Below are 15772 nucleotides of genomic sequence, written 5' to 3' on the forward strand. Positions count from 1 at the left end.
CATATAGAGTGTTAGTTGGGAGACCGGAGGGAAAAAGACCTTTAGGGAGGCCGAGACGTAGATGGGAGGATAATATTAAAATGAAGTTGAGGGAGGTGGGGTATGATGATAGAGACTGGATTAATCTTCCACAGGATAGGGACCGATGGCGGGCTTATGTGAGGGCGGCAATGAACCTTCGGGTTCCTTAAAAGCCATTTGTAAGTAAGTTGTAAGTTATTATTATTATTATTATTATTATTATTATTATTATTATTATTATTATTATTATTATTATTATTATTTTACATAGTCATTACTTTATTTTTCCATTAACACTTATATCTAAGTAATCATTGTCTCAATGTAACACGTGCTGTGCTGAACATACTAATTCTACTATTCCTTTAGTTGTGAGATTATATTCATATTTATTAATTCTTTTTTTTTAGTTAATACTGTATACTAGATATATTTTCCTGTTTGTGATTATGTATTCAGTCTCTTTTTTTTATTATATATTTTTTATTATTGTTATTTTAAAGTTAATACTGATTGTGTATATGTATTCAATCTCTCTTTTTTACTTAATTATGTTTATTATTATTTTTAAGTTAATATTGTATATCGGTATGTATTTTTTTTGTATGTGATTTGATCCTGGTTGAGTGGAAGAGAAGGCCTGATGGCCTTAACTCTGCCAGGGAAAATAAATAAAACTATTATTAACTATTATTATTGCTGATGAGGTATCCATGTTTGTTTAGTGAACAAGTCATCAATCAAGCAAGCATTTTCGTTTACTAGCTACTACGGACTTGATTGCTATGCACTATGTAGCTTTAACTGAAAATGTAGCTTTGAGACACGGCCTTAAAAGTGGTTATCACTGGTTTATAATGACATTCTAAATATATTCCCTTCTTCCTTTTCAAAAAACAAGTAGTACCCTGAAATCAAACCGTTAAACAAAAAGTTGTGAAACGACTTACTTCCTTGGAGATTTGCTCATCATAACAAGGAGTGTTAAAATTAAGAGGATTAGTCCTTAAGAAAGAGGAACCGGAAATTTAGGCGTTCCCTAGAATAACAATTTAACCACGTTGCGTCGTTTTTCTGTTTTCAGCATATATTGAATCCTTAGTGACACATCTCCCTCCTGACAATTATTCTTCTCCAACAAACACAGTGCCACTATAGACATTTGAATGCCGTTCTGGACAATGCTGTTGCTGCGGATCTGAAATGTTTTATGATATAATATCTTAAAATCAAGATTTTATAATTAAGTTCTTGTTCAAGAGAACGCCTCAATTATTGCCGTTCCGCGTCATGTTTCCTGTCTGTTGCGTGGTCTTTTGTAATCATTCTCCAGTATTGGAGACGAACGAAGTCTTCACTATTAGCATTGAATATGAAGAGAAGGCACAACTGTTGATGATGATTCGTTCGTCGGATGGGGACGTTAAGCTTGGAGGCCTCCTTGGTGCTATTCGACAGGATTAGGTTACGTGCCGGCACCGGGTTTCCCCTTTTCCCTTCATCATCATCCTCGCAATAGTACACGACGTAACTCTTCACCGTACACTAAACTTGTATTCAAAGTGATCAAACGCAGAGCTCTAGTCATCATATAAAACTTCATGTTGCAGATAAAGTTACGCCTTAGAATATCATCATCATCATCACCATCACCATCACCATCATCATCAGTTGTACCACAACCATTTTTGAAACTGCTTTTACAATAAATCTCCACCACATGGCTTGTCTCTGTCAAATGCTGGGCCTAGTTTCGTCTTATAATGTATTAATTACAAATTATTTATATTTCCATGTTAAAATGCTTGTACAAGCTAGTGTCTTTTTGAATAGCAGCATATAAATTCTAAACATGTAATAATTTATAATGGGGGAGTGAGATTAGGTATGTGTCTATCATCGTTATAGATTTTCAACAGAAATGAAACACTAAATAATCAAGAGTATCTTGAAATTTAATAAAATTTAATAACAAATACCAATATTTTTAATCGTCGTTATCAAGTTTATATAAATACTAGTGGCTTGTGCAACAAATGCTGCAAACTAAGTCCTTAAAAAGTTCAAATGAAAATTGTTCAGATTTATTTTCAATTAAAAATACCAGACATTTTGATAGTTATTTTCTTCCATAATAGTGAAACATACTCCCTCTGAATGTTTTTTATGCCAAATACTTTTCCTTGAACCTATCCGTCTTCAGTTCGTGAGTTTCAATGCGAAATCGCAAGTAACAATGTCAGGACGATCAGAGAGTTTTTCATGTGGGAGTAATGCAGTAGCTATTTCAGGTCATTGTGGATTGTAGGTGAAAGTTAAGAAAATGTGAGGTTTGTCATGCTTTGAACAAAAGACTTAGCATCTTGTATAGCTGCTGCATGTTTCGTGAACTATCCTGAAATGTAGAGGGCAGAATCACTTTTTCCCACTAATAGATCTTGCTGAGGTGATCAAGAGACTACAAAATCTTGTAGGCCTCTTATTTGATCAGTAAGTAATACATTTTAGTCTTTTCTTAGGAATTGTAATTTTTGCGCTTCCTCCAGACAATACTGATGTACCAAATACTGCTGGATTAATTTCTGTAACAATGAATGTTATCCCATATATTTTCTGTAATATAGGCTGTTGTGAGGAATCTATTGCTGAGATGTGGAAAATGAGGCGAATGATATGTCAGAGTTGTAAAATCTTATATGCGGCCTAAATAAAATTGTCCATCGTAAATCGTTAGCAGTTTCAGTGTTTCATTCGTTGCTGGTTGCGGGAAATAAACTTACTCATCACGGTAGCAAGAAGTGAAATGGCATGCTGTTTTCCCTACAAAAAAATATGCTTGGCAGCGATCACAAATCTAATCGATTAAACCAAAGAAATATGAAATTAATTTTGATATAGTTTAAAGACGCAGCTAAAATAGGAAGCGTGACTCAATTAATACAAAGGAAAATTAGAGAATCAGACATATAAATATCTATATCACACTGCCATTAAATATATGAAAACGACCCACACTACTTGATTAATAACTATAAAAGTATTTCATTTTTAATAACAATATTGTTACTTCACGTAAGTTTAATAGTTTCCAGTAATAAGTTTATATATAGCCGTTACTCAGTAAATTATAGAAATGAAGATCTAATATAAAATATTCTTTCTCTGCGTCTACTTACTTAAAGCCCCAAAATGTTTCACTTTCATATCATCAGTATACCATTATTTGTTGCATTAACTATAATAATATTTCATTTTTAATGGTAATAATGTCATCAAGCATTCTTAAGTTTTGTAGTTCTTAATATCCAATAAGTTACACAGCTGTACTCGGAAAACTACAGACCAAAGAATCAGACCTGTAAATTATTTTTTATACGTTATCAAAAATCGACATATTGGCATTATGATGTGAAAGAATCTGAGCCATCTGAACTCTATATCAGCAATCTTGTAGGTTATGGCCTTCGTGTAATAGTCTATTGTTTAATGTAGTGTGTGTTTTGTTTTATTCTGAAATGCAATTAATTAGTTCTCAAAACTGACGAAAGATGGATATTGGAAAATATCTACTATTATTCTGAAAAACTTTGGGTTCCAAGCTTCAAAATGAGGGATCATTTATTAAAATCCGTTCAGCTGTTTTCCCGTAATTTGCATTACCAGTTCAAATTATATAGATATTATCATCGAGGAAATAATTAATTTTGAATTATAAATAATGAAGAAAGAGTGTATCGCTATTTCTATTACAATAAAATTAATATTTTACATGCTTGTTCGGGCGGCGCCGTGGATCGTATCCCGGCATAGCTCAGTTGGAAAGAGCGCTCAGCGCGCAGAGCTGAGAGGTCCTGGGTTCGATTCCCGGTGCCGGTACGAATTTTTCTCGTATTAAATAGTAATAATACATATTGGCTATTTCATAGTAGCCGTGTAGTATTCAGTGAGGTGGGCGAGACCTCATACAAAATGAATATATGATGTATCAACTGTTAGCAGTTGTCACAAACTGATGTTGAATATGGCCACAAAGTCATTTAAATATGCGCTCCTGCATATATGACTTGTATCGTCTCAAATGCAGGTAGTAAGGCCGTAAAAGCATTACGAGAGGGGTTCGGCCGGCGCCGTGGATCGTGTCCCGACATAGCTCAGTTGGAAAGAGCGCTCAGCGCGCAGAGCTGAGATGTCCTGGGTTCGATTCCCGGTGCCGGTACGAATTTTTCTCGTATTAAATAGTAATAATACATATTGGCTACTTTATAGTAGCCGTATAGTATTCAATGAGGTGGGCGAGACCTCATACAAAATGAATATGTGATGTATCAGCTGTGATGGCTGATGCATTCCCAACATCTTACTTTTTACTGTTACTGGACTACAAAAGAACAGAGCTGCTTTCAATATTCATCTTGCATGGAATCTAGCGCCATTAACTTTAAAAAATTGTTTGTTTCAGTGCTACGAAATTCTTAAAAACGCAATGACGAGTTTGAAGGGAAAGCCTTCGCCCAGTGGATCTCCGTTTGAAGCTGTTCACACCTTTGTATTAAACCCGAAGTCTATTACAATGGGACAGCTCTATGGAGAGTTCGACTTGTTGACACATGAATGGTGAGTGTTTCAGTTAACACGTTGTGAGTGTAAATTTGGCCAAATTTTATTTTTGTAAAAGTGGTATAGTGTTTGTTGTAGGTCTGGTTGGCTCGAAGTACAAAGAGTTATTTGGCCAATCTAAACATACAGTAATTAACTGTTCCTTAAAAATCATTTAAGCAATGTTGTATAATTTAGTGGCCCATTAACTTGATTCATTACTTACTTACTGGCTTTTAAGGAACCCGGGGGTTCATTGCCGCCCTCACATAAGCCCGCCATTGGTCCTTATCCTGAGCAAGATTAATCCAGTCTCTATCATAATGTTTTTCGTGTTTAGTTGGTATAATTTGTTTATGTGTTTAGTTTGTAAGTGTATAGTGTAAGCTTTCTTGGACTGGCTCCCCAAGTGTAGTAGACCTTCAGCTCACCCTACACTCTCCTGTAGGAGGCCGTTGCCCTTATGGGATTTCAGGCTTTTCGTATTTCGTATCATCATATCCCACCTACCTCAAATCCATTTTAATATTATCTTCCCATCTACGTCTCGGCCTCCCCAAAGGTCTTTTTCCCTCCGGCCTCCCATCTAACACTCTATATGCATTTCTGGATTCGCCCATACGCACTACATGCCCTGCCCATCTCAAACATCTGGATTTAATGTTCCTAATTATGTCAGGTGAAGAATACAATGCGTGCAGTTCTGTTTTGTGTAACTTTCTCCATTCTCCTGTAACTTCATCCCTCTTAGCCCCAAATATTTTCCTAAGAACCTTATTCTCAAACACCCTTAATCTCTGTTCCTCTCTCAAAGTGAGAGTGCAAGTTTCACAACCATAAAGAAAAATCGGTAATACAACTGTTTTATAAATTCTAACTTTCAGCAGACTAGATGATAAAAGCTTCTCAACCGAATAATAACAGGCATTTCCCATATTTATTCTGTGTTTAATTTCCTTCCGAGTATCATTTATATATGTTACTGTTGCTCCAAGATATTTGAATTTTTTCACCTATTCAAAAGATAAATTTCCAATTTTTATATTTCCATTTCGTACAATATTTTCTTCACGAGACATAACCACATACTTTGTCTTTTCGGGATTTACTTCCAAACCTATCGCTTTACTCGCATCAAGTAAAATTTCAGTGTTTTCCCTAATCGTTTGTGGATTTTCTCCTAACATATTCACGTCATCCGCATAGACAAGAAGCTGATGTAACCCGTTCAATTCCAAACCCTCTCTGTTATCCTGGACTTTCCTAATGGCATACTCTAGAGCAAAGTTAAAAAGTAAAGGTGACAGTGTATCTCCTTGCTTTAGCCCACAGTGAATTGGAAACGCATCTGACAGAAACTGACCCATACGGACTCTGCTGTACCTTTCACTGAGACACATTTTAATTAATCGAACTAGAAATTGATTCATGACCTAACAATAAAAAAACACACATATTCGTTTCTTTTCTTGCAGTATAGCATAAATATGCAAGCATAAGACAGAAGTCTGTCAAGTTCGGATATAGTATTATTTGACTGTCAGAATGTCGTAGTTTTAATTTTTGATTTCGATTCATTCATTCATTTATTTTATTCCATAGATCTTACATGAGCAATGAAGCTTTAAGATGTGGAACATGTCAACAGTTTACAATATTACAATTACAATTTTTACAAATTTTTATAGTTTTACAATTTAGTAATTTTCTACAATTTTTACAATTTTGTACAATTTTTTTTACATTTTTTTTACATTTTTTTTTACATTTTTTTACATTTTGGCGAGATGTAGTGAGATGAGATGAGGTCCGAGGATTCGCCAAAATATTACCCGGCATTTGCCTTTTCGGTGTGAACGATATTAGCTACACGCACTTACAGCAATTTTAAATATTTTAACATTGTTCTAATTTTGAAACTTTCAACAACAATTAATCAAATAATGACATAACTAATTACTGATATGATACTCGTAGTTAAGTGAAATGCGATTGATTCTATTGTATGTACTGTTTTAATTTTTTAAAAGTAATATTTATTATACGAATAAATATGTGCTTATACTGTTGTTTGTTGTTCAGTTAACTGTCCGAAGACAGGTTTGAACTTCATAAGTGACACCAATAAGGCATCACTCATGAGACAATTAAGACAGGATATAATGGGATAGGATGGCCAGCTCCTTTTCCTCTCTATACATACATCGCTGACTAGTAATATATGAGGCGCATCCAGAAAGTAAGTTTCCCTATTTAAAAAAAACACACACTTTCAGGAAAACATTTATTGGCAACAGGTACAGCAATGTTTCAGCTATTTTTCAACATAGTCACCATCAGAATTGAGAAACTTGTATCGTGGGATCAACTTTCGTATCCCTCTGTCGTAGAAATCTGCCGCCTGTGAATGGAACCAGCGTGTGACAGACGTCTTCAGCTCTTCGTCGTTGCCAAAACGCTCACCGGAGGACAGGAATTTCTTGAGGTGCAAGAAAACGTAAAAATCGCTGGGAGCAAGATCAGGAGTGTAGGGTGGATGATGAAACAAATCCCAGCTAAATTCCGTCAAAACAGCTGCTGTGCGCAGAGCCGTATGTGGACGAGCATTGTCATGGAGGAGCACAACACCTGCAGTAAGCATTCCACGCTTCTTGTTTTGAATGGCACGTCGCAATTTTCGCAGTGTTTCACAGTAACGGTCAGCGTTCACTGTTTCACTTCTTGGAAGGAAGTCAATGAGCAGAATGCCCTTCCTGTCCCAGAACACCGTGCACATCGCTTTCCGTACCGACAGCGTCTGTTTGAATTTCGTCCTGACCGGAGATCCACTATGCCGCCAATGCATTGAATGCTGCTTGGTTTCCGGGTGAAGTGCGAAATCCAAGTCTCATCGCCCGTGACGATCTTGTCGAGGAACTCGTCGCCGTCATCGTGATACCGTTGCAGAAATGTCAGTGCTGCTCCTAAACGTTGCATTTTGTGTTCGGGTGTCAGGTTTTTCGACACCCACCTGGCACACACTTTTTTGCTTAGTGACAATCTCATGCAACAAGGATCGCGATATCTGCGGAAAATGGCTGCTCAGCTCCGTAATCGTGAAGCAACGGTTCTCCATGATGCACTGCCGCACCAGCTCAACACGATCATCATTGATGAGGGACGGTCGCCCACTGCGCTCTTCATCATGGACACTTTGACGACCTTCGGAAAACTGCCTACACCAGCGACGCACCATCTGCTTACTCATGATGTTCGGCCCATAGACCTAACAGAGCTGCCGATGAATTTCAATTGGCGCAATGCTTTGTGCATTAAAGAACTTTATCACCGACCGAACCTCGCATGCGGCGGGAGAAGGAATAAGAGCTTCCATTTCGGACCACTGCTGCCACGCTACTGGCACCAGGCGGGACCTGTTCGGCTGGCATATGATTGATACGTCATAGATCTGTTACGCATGCGCAATTGACACGGCTAATTACGTTTACTTTCAAGGGGAAAAAATCGGGAAACTTACTTTCTGGATGCGCCTCGTACAGTATTACACTTAGTCAGACCTCAGCTTATAGAAACAATTGAGTAGCTTAATATCAAAGACGGACATCTGACCTCTATCGAAATTTAGATAGCTGTGATTTTTATACAATTTTTCATGCTTTTCCAGTTATAGTGGAACCATATGCAAACTCTAACACTACATTTATAAAATAAATTGTGTTAAATATTACAACGAACATTGTGAACTAAAAAATCGCCTCTAAATCAAAACTATGGAGACGACAGATGTCCGTCTTTGATATTAAACTACTCAATTGTTCTTCCTCTGATACATATCGTCAAGTGAGAGCTACTGCCTGTTAATAAATGTACATATCAGCCAGAATCTTATATTAATAGTAAAATAGTGAAAATTTGTTGTTATATGCGAGTTGTTTCCTTAAACCAGACCTGGGCGCTAATAACTCTATGAGTCACTGCAGACCACTCTTTGACTTCCCACTTCACCTTCCTCGGCTGAGACTAATATTTTGTGCGGTACGAGCAGAGAGAGCGTCAGTGACGGATTGTATCTGGCGGGTATCATAGCTTTTACATACTTTCGGCTCTACTACCATGCTCGCCTAAAATCCACCGCTGATACACAGTGCCTTAGTGTATGCTTGTTCATAAGGCGATGTAAGCGAAAAGGACATGGGTGGGCGGTTTCTCCGTTCCTTTCACTTCCCCTCTTATGCCCAGTGCTGCATTAAAACCTTCTAGGCTATATTTTAACATATAAATAATGAAGTAGGAAATTTAAGGACATAAAACTGTACAAAATGCAAGAGCGCTTCCTAAGCCCTGGGGCATAACATGCATGCATACATACATACATACATACATACATACATACATACATTACACACTTGTGGAGTAAAGGTTAGCGCGTCTGAACTCGAAACCAGGTGACCCGGGTTCGATTCCCGGTCGAGGCAAGTTACTTGGTTGAGGTTTTTCCGAGGTTGGACCACGGACTCATTTCACCGGCATTGTCACCTTCATCTCATTCAGACGCTAAATAACCTAAGATGTTGATAAAGCGTCGTAAAATAACCTACTAAAATAAATAAAATACATACATACATGTACACACATACATACATACATACATACATACATACATACATACATACATACATACATACATACATACGAATAGTCCACACCTGTGGAGTAACGGTCAGCGCGTGTGGCCGCGAAACCAGGTGGCCCCGGTTCGAATCCCGGTCGGGGCAAGTTACCTGGTTGAGTTTTTTTCCGGGGTTTTCCCTCAACGCAATACGAGCAAATGCGGGGTAACTTTCGGTGCTGGACCCCGGACTCATTTCACCGGCATTATCACCTTCATTTCATTCAGACACTAAATAACCTAGATGTTGATACAGCGTCGTAAAATAACCCAATAAAATAAAATAAAATAATGCATACGAATAAGAATGTGTAATGATGTAAGGAACAAACAAAATTATATTATATTCATGAAAATTAATAATTTCTCACACTTGGTTCTTAATAATTTACTGAACTGATTTGTAACGAATACAACGTACAGGATGATTACGAAACGAAAGACCGTTGTAGTTACGGCATTAATTTCAAAGCATAAAACAATAATATTTTCTTACTGCAAAGCATCTTTAACATTAGTTTTATTGACATAGGCCTATTTCAAGTTTGTCGGAACATTCAGAAGACAAACTCGTATCATACTTGTCTCTTAATAAAACAGGTTACAATATATTACAGATAAACAATGTACCATGCCAAAGCAAATTTCCAATTCTGAATTTCTTTATCTCTCAATACAAGTGTCAAACATCATAGATGGTTCATGCTATTCTTACTTATCACCTCTTCCCATACCAAAAAAAAAAAATAAATAAATAAATAAATAATAACTTCCGTAGTGAAACACAGCTCCTCTGATTGAGGTTCTGGCTGATATGTACATCTATTATCAGGCAGTACATCTCACTTGACGATATGCGTCAGAGGAAGAACAATTGTTTGTATGCATCTGAAGTCTGACTAGTGTAATATGTAGCTACTGTACTGTTCTCCAACCAGGAGATCAACCGTAAAAGGAATGTGCTTACTATTGCGTCATCTATTGGAACGAAGTAGATAGATAATATTACCGTTATAACGTCAGTTTAAAAACCATGCGCTCTCCTGCATATGTTATTTCCTGTATGGAGAGATTAAAAGACCAGGAGATTAACAGTGATCTGATTTGTAACTAGGGTAGTATCAATATGTGTGTATCAATGTTATTGTTTGTGTTGTGAGAGCTAGCCAATAGAGATACGGGTACCCACGTGTGTGACCTTATGACATCAACATTCATTCACAGCATTACTCCGCTTCGTCTCACTCCCCAGAGACTTTCTCGTGGTTGGAGTACAGTAGTCGGCGATGTATGTAGTGGAGGGAGAAAGGAACTGGCCACCCTACCCCGTTATCTTCTGGCCTAGTTGCATTATAAGTGGTGCCTTGTTGGTATCACTTGTGAGGTTCAGACCTATCTTCGGATAATTGACTAAAGAACAACAGTGCAACACAACTGTAAAACTAAATAGATACCGGAGGCCTGCTCCAGCTATAACAGAACAGACAGTAGCGCAAGCAACACAGACTCAAGTACACTAAACGATCTATCATACTGGGTGGGTCCACCGCTGTGAACTAGCTGTTATCATGCCTCACCATGAAACGAGCGGGGCCGGTTTCAAATCCTAGTTTTCCCTGAATCCATTAAGAGAAAATGGTGGGTCACTTTCGGCGCTAGACTCTGGAGTAATTTCGCTGGAATTATCACGTTCACTTCATTCAGATGATAGATAACCATAGTAGTTGATAAATCGTCGTAAAACAAACCAAATAAAAATATAATGTGGGCGATTTATAATTAAGTGTAAATGTTAGATGAATGTAAATAGCAGTAAAAACAAGACAAATATACCCTGTAACACTTTATCTGAAAGTTATTTTATTTCAGACTAATGTTGTAAAGAAGTAGTAACAAACTCGTTAGCTTGGAGTAAGAAATTTAAAATTGAATAGAATGTTAACTATAAAAAAAATTGGAAATATATTCATTTCCGCCATAAAATAAAATCCTACTCAAATAGGGTAAATACTAAATGAATATGATTAATAAATTGCTACAAATATTGGAGTAGACATTTTATGTTAGCAGTGCATGGTTGGATCAATGGCTGGTCCGTTTCATCACTGAACAGCTAGTATTGACGATGCCACTGGCGACGAAGTGAACATCAGATGTTCAGACACATTATTTTTCAATTGAACGAATTCTCCTGGAATAGACTGAACCTTCGTTGGTTGTTTAAAGGAAGTCGCATTGTATTCCTGTTCCGTTGAATTGCAGCAACGTTGGGAGTTGCCATGGGGACGTAGCGAAACCTTGTAATGAATAGGCAGGTCAAGTTCAGAAACTGTCTCATCCCTTAACTCTGGGGAAAACTGTCAAGGATATTCAGTTGTCGATTTACTGCATGTGCTCTAAAAGTGATAAAACAATGCACTATTGATTATGTAGCTAATAATTATTATCCCATTACTATGGAATGAAGATATATGTGAAGTGTAGTCGAAGGCAGGAAACCTAGTGCTTATTCAACAAGTAGTAAACAAGGTTGTGAAAACACACAAATATTTTGCTCCATCTCGGCATAGAACCCATTCCTCTTCAATATCGTAGCCATTCGTTGAGGCGCTTAAGGGAATACTGCTTCCAGCTTTGTTTTTTTAATTAGTCTATTTTACGACGCTATCAAATCTACCAACAATAGTTTGACGAATCAGAATGAGGGATTTTTTTCTTGGCAAGTTTCAGTTATCTACCAACAACAGTTTGACGAATCAGAATGAGGGATTTTTTTTCTTGGCAAGTTTCATTTACTGTATCTACCAACAGAAGTTTGACGAATCAGAATGAGGGATTTTGTTTTCTTGACAAGATTCAGTTATCTACCAACAACAGTTTGACAAATCAGAATGAGGGATTTTTTTCTTGACAGGTTTCAATTATCTGCCAACAACAGTTTGACGAATCAGAATTAGGGATTTTGTTTTCTTGACAGTTTCAATTATCTACCAATAACAGTTTGACGAATCAGCATGAGGGATTTTTCCTTGACGGGTTCAATTATCTACCAACAACAGTTTGACGATTCAGAATGAGGGATTTTTTCCTTAACGGGTTTCAATTATCTACCAACAACAGTTTGACGAATCAGAATGAGGGATTTTTTCTTGACAGGTTTCAATTATCTGCCAACAACAGTTTGACGAATCAGAATGAGGGATTTTGTTTTCTTGACAGTTTCAATTATCTGCCAACAACAGTTTGACGAATCAGAATGAGGGATTTTTTCCTTAACGGGTTTCAGTTATCTACCAACAACAGTTTGACGAATCAGAATGAGGGATTTTTTTCTTAACGGGTTTCAATTATCTACCAACAACAGTTTGACGAATCAGAGAGAGGGATTTTTTCCTTAACGGGTTTCAATTGTCTACCAACAACAGTTTGACGAATCAGAATGAGGGATTTTTTCTTGACGGGTTTCAATTATCTACCAACAACAGTTTGACGAATCAGAATGAGGGATCTTTTCTTCACGGGTTTCAATTATCTACCAACAGTTTGACGAATCAGAATGAGTGATTTTGTTTTCTGACAGGTTTCAGTTATCTATCAACAACAGTTTGATGAATCAGATTGAGGGACTTTGTTTTGTACACAGGACTGACGGTATTTTAGCGTCTCTGGTACGGGATGGGGCCTCGGCGACAGACCAGGACAAGCGCTGGTACGTGTTCGACGGGCCTGTAGATGCCGTGTGGATCGAGAACATGAACACGGTTCTGGACGACAACAAGAAACTGTGTCTCAGCAGCGGCGAGATCATCAAACTGCTGGACACCATGACCATGATGTTCGAGGTCGCAGACCTGGCCGTGGCGTCGCCCGCCACCGTGTCGCGATGCGGCATGGTGTACCTGGAGCCCAGCGTGCTCGGCTTCCAGCCCTTCATCAACTGCTGGATGAGGAGGCTGCCCGAGGTCAGTGTCGTACTATCATCTTTACCTCCATATTGTGTTGTCAGAATTACAAATGCCGATAGTTTTCTGATAATTTCACAGACTTTAACAATTGTTTCTATCATGATAACTATTTCGAGACCAAAAAATAATTATATAATGACAACAAACCTGAGTTTAAAGCGAAATGAAATTATTACAGAAAATGATCACCATGAGTGGTACCTAGATAATACCCATCAAAAAATAATCTTATTGCATGAGTGCATTCCACTATCACTGTGTGAAAGCAGAAGTTATAAATTCTTACCTAATCTTTCGCAGTACGAAATTCGTTGATAAATATTTAAGAAAATAAAGACTTTGCTTTCCTTGCAATAGTACAAATGAAGATCTGAAATTTAAATATTATAACGCTTTATTGTGAGTTGCTAAGTTTTTACGTTTTTATATAACGCTTTACTTTTAACTACCAGACTAATATATCTCATGCTGATTATAAGAATATAAAAAAGTTAAAGTATATATAGTTAATCATGATCAGCCAACCAACCCATTTAATAATCTAATTTCACCTAATAAATTTAGTGAAGGCGAAGCTCTCAATAAAAATCATCATATAATTTATACCTATTTGGAAATTGTACACTTTAAATTGTATTGCGAATCCAATTTCATACATTTCATTCTTAGCTTTCTGCCCAAGGGCAAGCCTTTCACTGCAAACCCAGCATTCTCCAATCTTTCACATCTTCCGCCTTCCTTTTAGTCCCCGCATACGAAACCTGTATTTTAATATTGCATATCATCTGATGTACCACGCCGTCTAAGGCATCCTGCCTAGGACTCGCGTTACGGAATGCGCGTTGGTTCGAGTCCTCATGGGGAAAGAAATTTGTTCATGAAATTTAGGCCAGTGTATGGGACCGGTGCCCACCCAGCTACGATAGGTAGCGAAATCCGGTTGCGAAAGCCAGCTATAATGGCTGGGGGACCATCGTACTAACCACACGATACCTCCATTCTGGTTGGATGATCGTCCACCTCTGCTTCGGCATGTGAACGTGAGGCCAGCAGCCGGCTGTGTCGCCACGGATTATTATATTATTATATCATCTGATACCTTCTTCTGCCCCGAACTCTTTTCCCGTTCACCATTCCTTCCAGTCCATCCTTCAGTAGGCAGTTTCTTTTTAGCCAGTGACCCAGGCAATTTCTTTTTCTCTATCTGTCTACCTAATCAGTTTCAGCATTATTCTTTCTTCATCCATTCTTTCTAGCACAGCTTCAGTTCTTATTTTGTATATCCATTTCACACGCTCCATTCGTCTTCTTATCCACTTTCAAATGCTTCTAGTCGTTCTTCTTCTCTTCGTTGCAGCGTTCATGTTTCTGCTCCACACAACGCCACACTCCACACAAATCACTTTATTGTCTCTTCCTGCGGTTTTTTCCAGAGGTCCGCAGAAGACACTCCTTTTTCTACTAAAAATAACTCAATTTAATAGTAATTCATAGTACAAGTGTTACAATTAAACACATATCCATGTTGACCATGCGTGCTTGATACAATCATTTCAACGCCGGGATTTCTTCATCCTATGTAAACAATATTTGGAACTATTGTTATGCGTGTTATGACGTCATCGAGAACATTTTAAGTGGTACCCTCTAGTTTTTTTAATATTAACTGAAATAGCATATTTTAATGTAATATTTCATTTGTTTTGTACAGAAACACTATGGTTATAGTTACTACAGTAACAATTTTATTTTTTATATATTTTGTTAGTCCCCTGTATCATGGAAGCAATTTTATCAATTTTTTTTTCGTTGTTGGTAACTCTATAGCATGTATTAGATGCTTTATGGTTGTGCTAACAGATGGAGTTACTTGTCAACAATGTGACGCTGAAACGTGTGTTCAGGTTACTGTATTTTTATATTGTGATGATTGGTTAATTAATATTAACCCGGCACACTCACAATCATACAAATTTCCAGACTCTAGACACCCAGGGAATTCCTCTTCTTCAGAGAGCAGAATCGAACCCGGGACCTCCTGATCTGGAAGGCAGCATGCTGACCAACAGACCACGGAGGCAGTCAGTTTTATCGATGAAATAAACATAAAACAATATATATTTTTAGCAGAAAATTATCTTTTTATGTCTTACGCATGTCCATGTTCTCTGAATATCTGGCAGTCTTTATTAGCGAGTCTGTTACAGTAGTTGACTGCAGTGAAAATATTCTAAAGCAGGCATTTCCAACTGCTGGCTCTGTGATGTCACACGTCTCTGCTCTCGAGCTGCATGAGAGGGGAAGCATAGATAAAAGAGCAAAGTAGGAGATTGGCAGTGGATGAGATGGAGATGATTAAATAGCGGAGAGACAACATTTCACTCCCTCACGTGCTCTACCAGCTCTGCTCCGAGAGGGGAAACGCGCTCCGACGTTACTGGTTAGCCAGTTGGAAATTGCTGTTCGAAAGCAGTGAGTGTTCACCTGAAGGATTTTAAGCTTACCAATCCGGCATTCATAG

General features: G+C 37.7%; 1 protein-coding gene across 1 annotated transcript in view; it reads left to right on the forward strand.

Moving 5' to 3' along the window:
• The first annotated feature begins 4486 nt into the window (after positions 1-4486).
• Positions 4487-15772, forward strand: part of LOC138698974 (dynein axonemal heavy chain 1-like) — a 38291-nt gene continuing 27005 nt past the window's right edge. Inside the window, exons 1-2 of the mRNA XM_069825162.1 lie at positions 4487-4635; positions 12930-13248. Of these exons, the coding sequence (XP_069681263.1) occupies positions 4505-4635; positions 12930-13248 (450 nt within the window). The 5' untranslated portion in view covers positions 4487-4504. The remainder of the gene's footprint in view (positions 4636-12929; positions 13249-15772) is intronic.

Source organism: Periplaneta americana, chromosome 4 (assembly GCF_040183065.1).
Source record: "Periplaneta americana isolate PAMFEO1 chromosome 4, P.americana_PAMFEO1_priV1, whole genome shotgun sequence".
NCBI classification, from domain to species: domain Eukaryota; kingdom Metazoa; phylum Arthropoda; class Insecta; order Blattodea; family Blattidae; genus Periplaneta; species Periplaneta americana.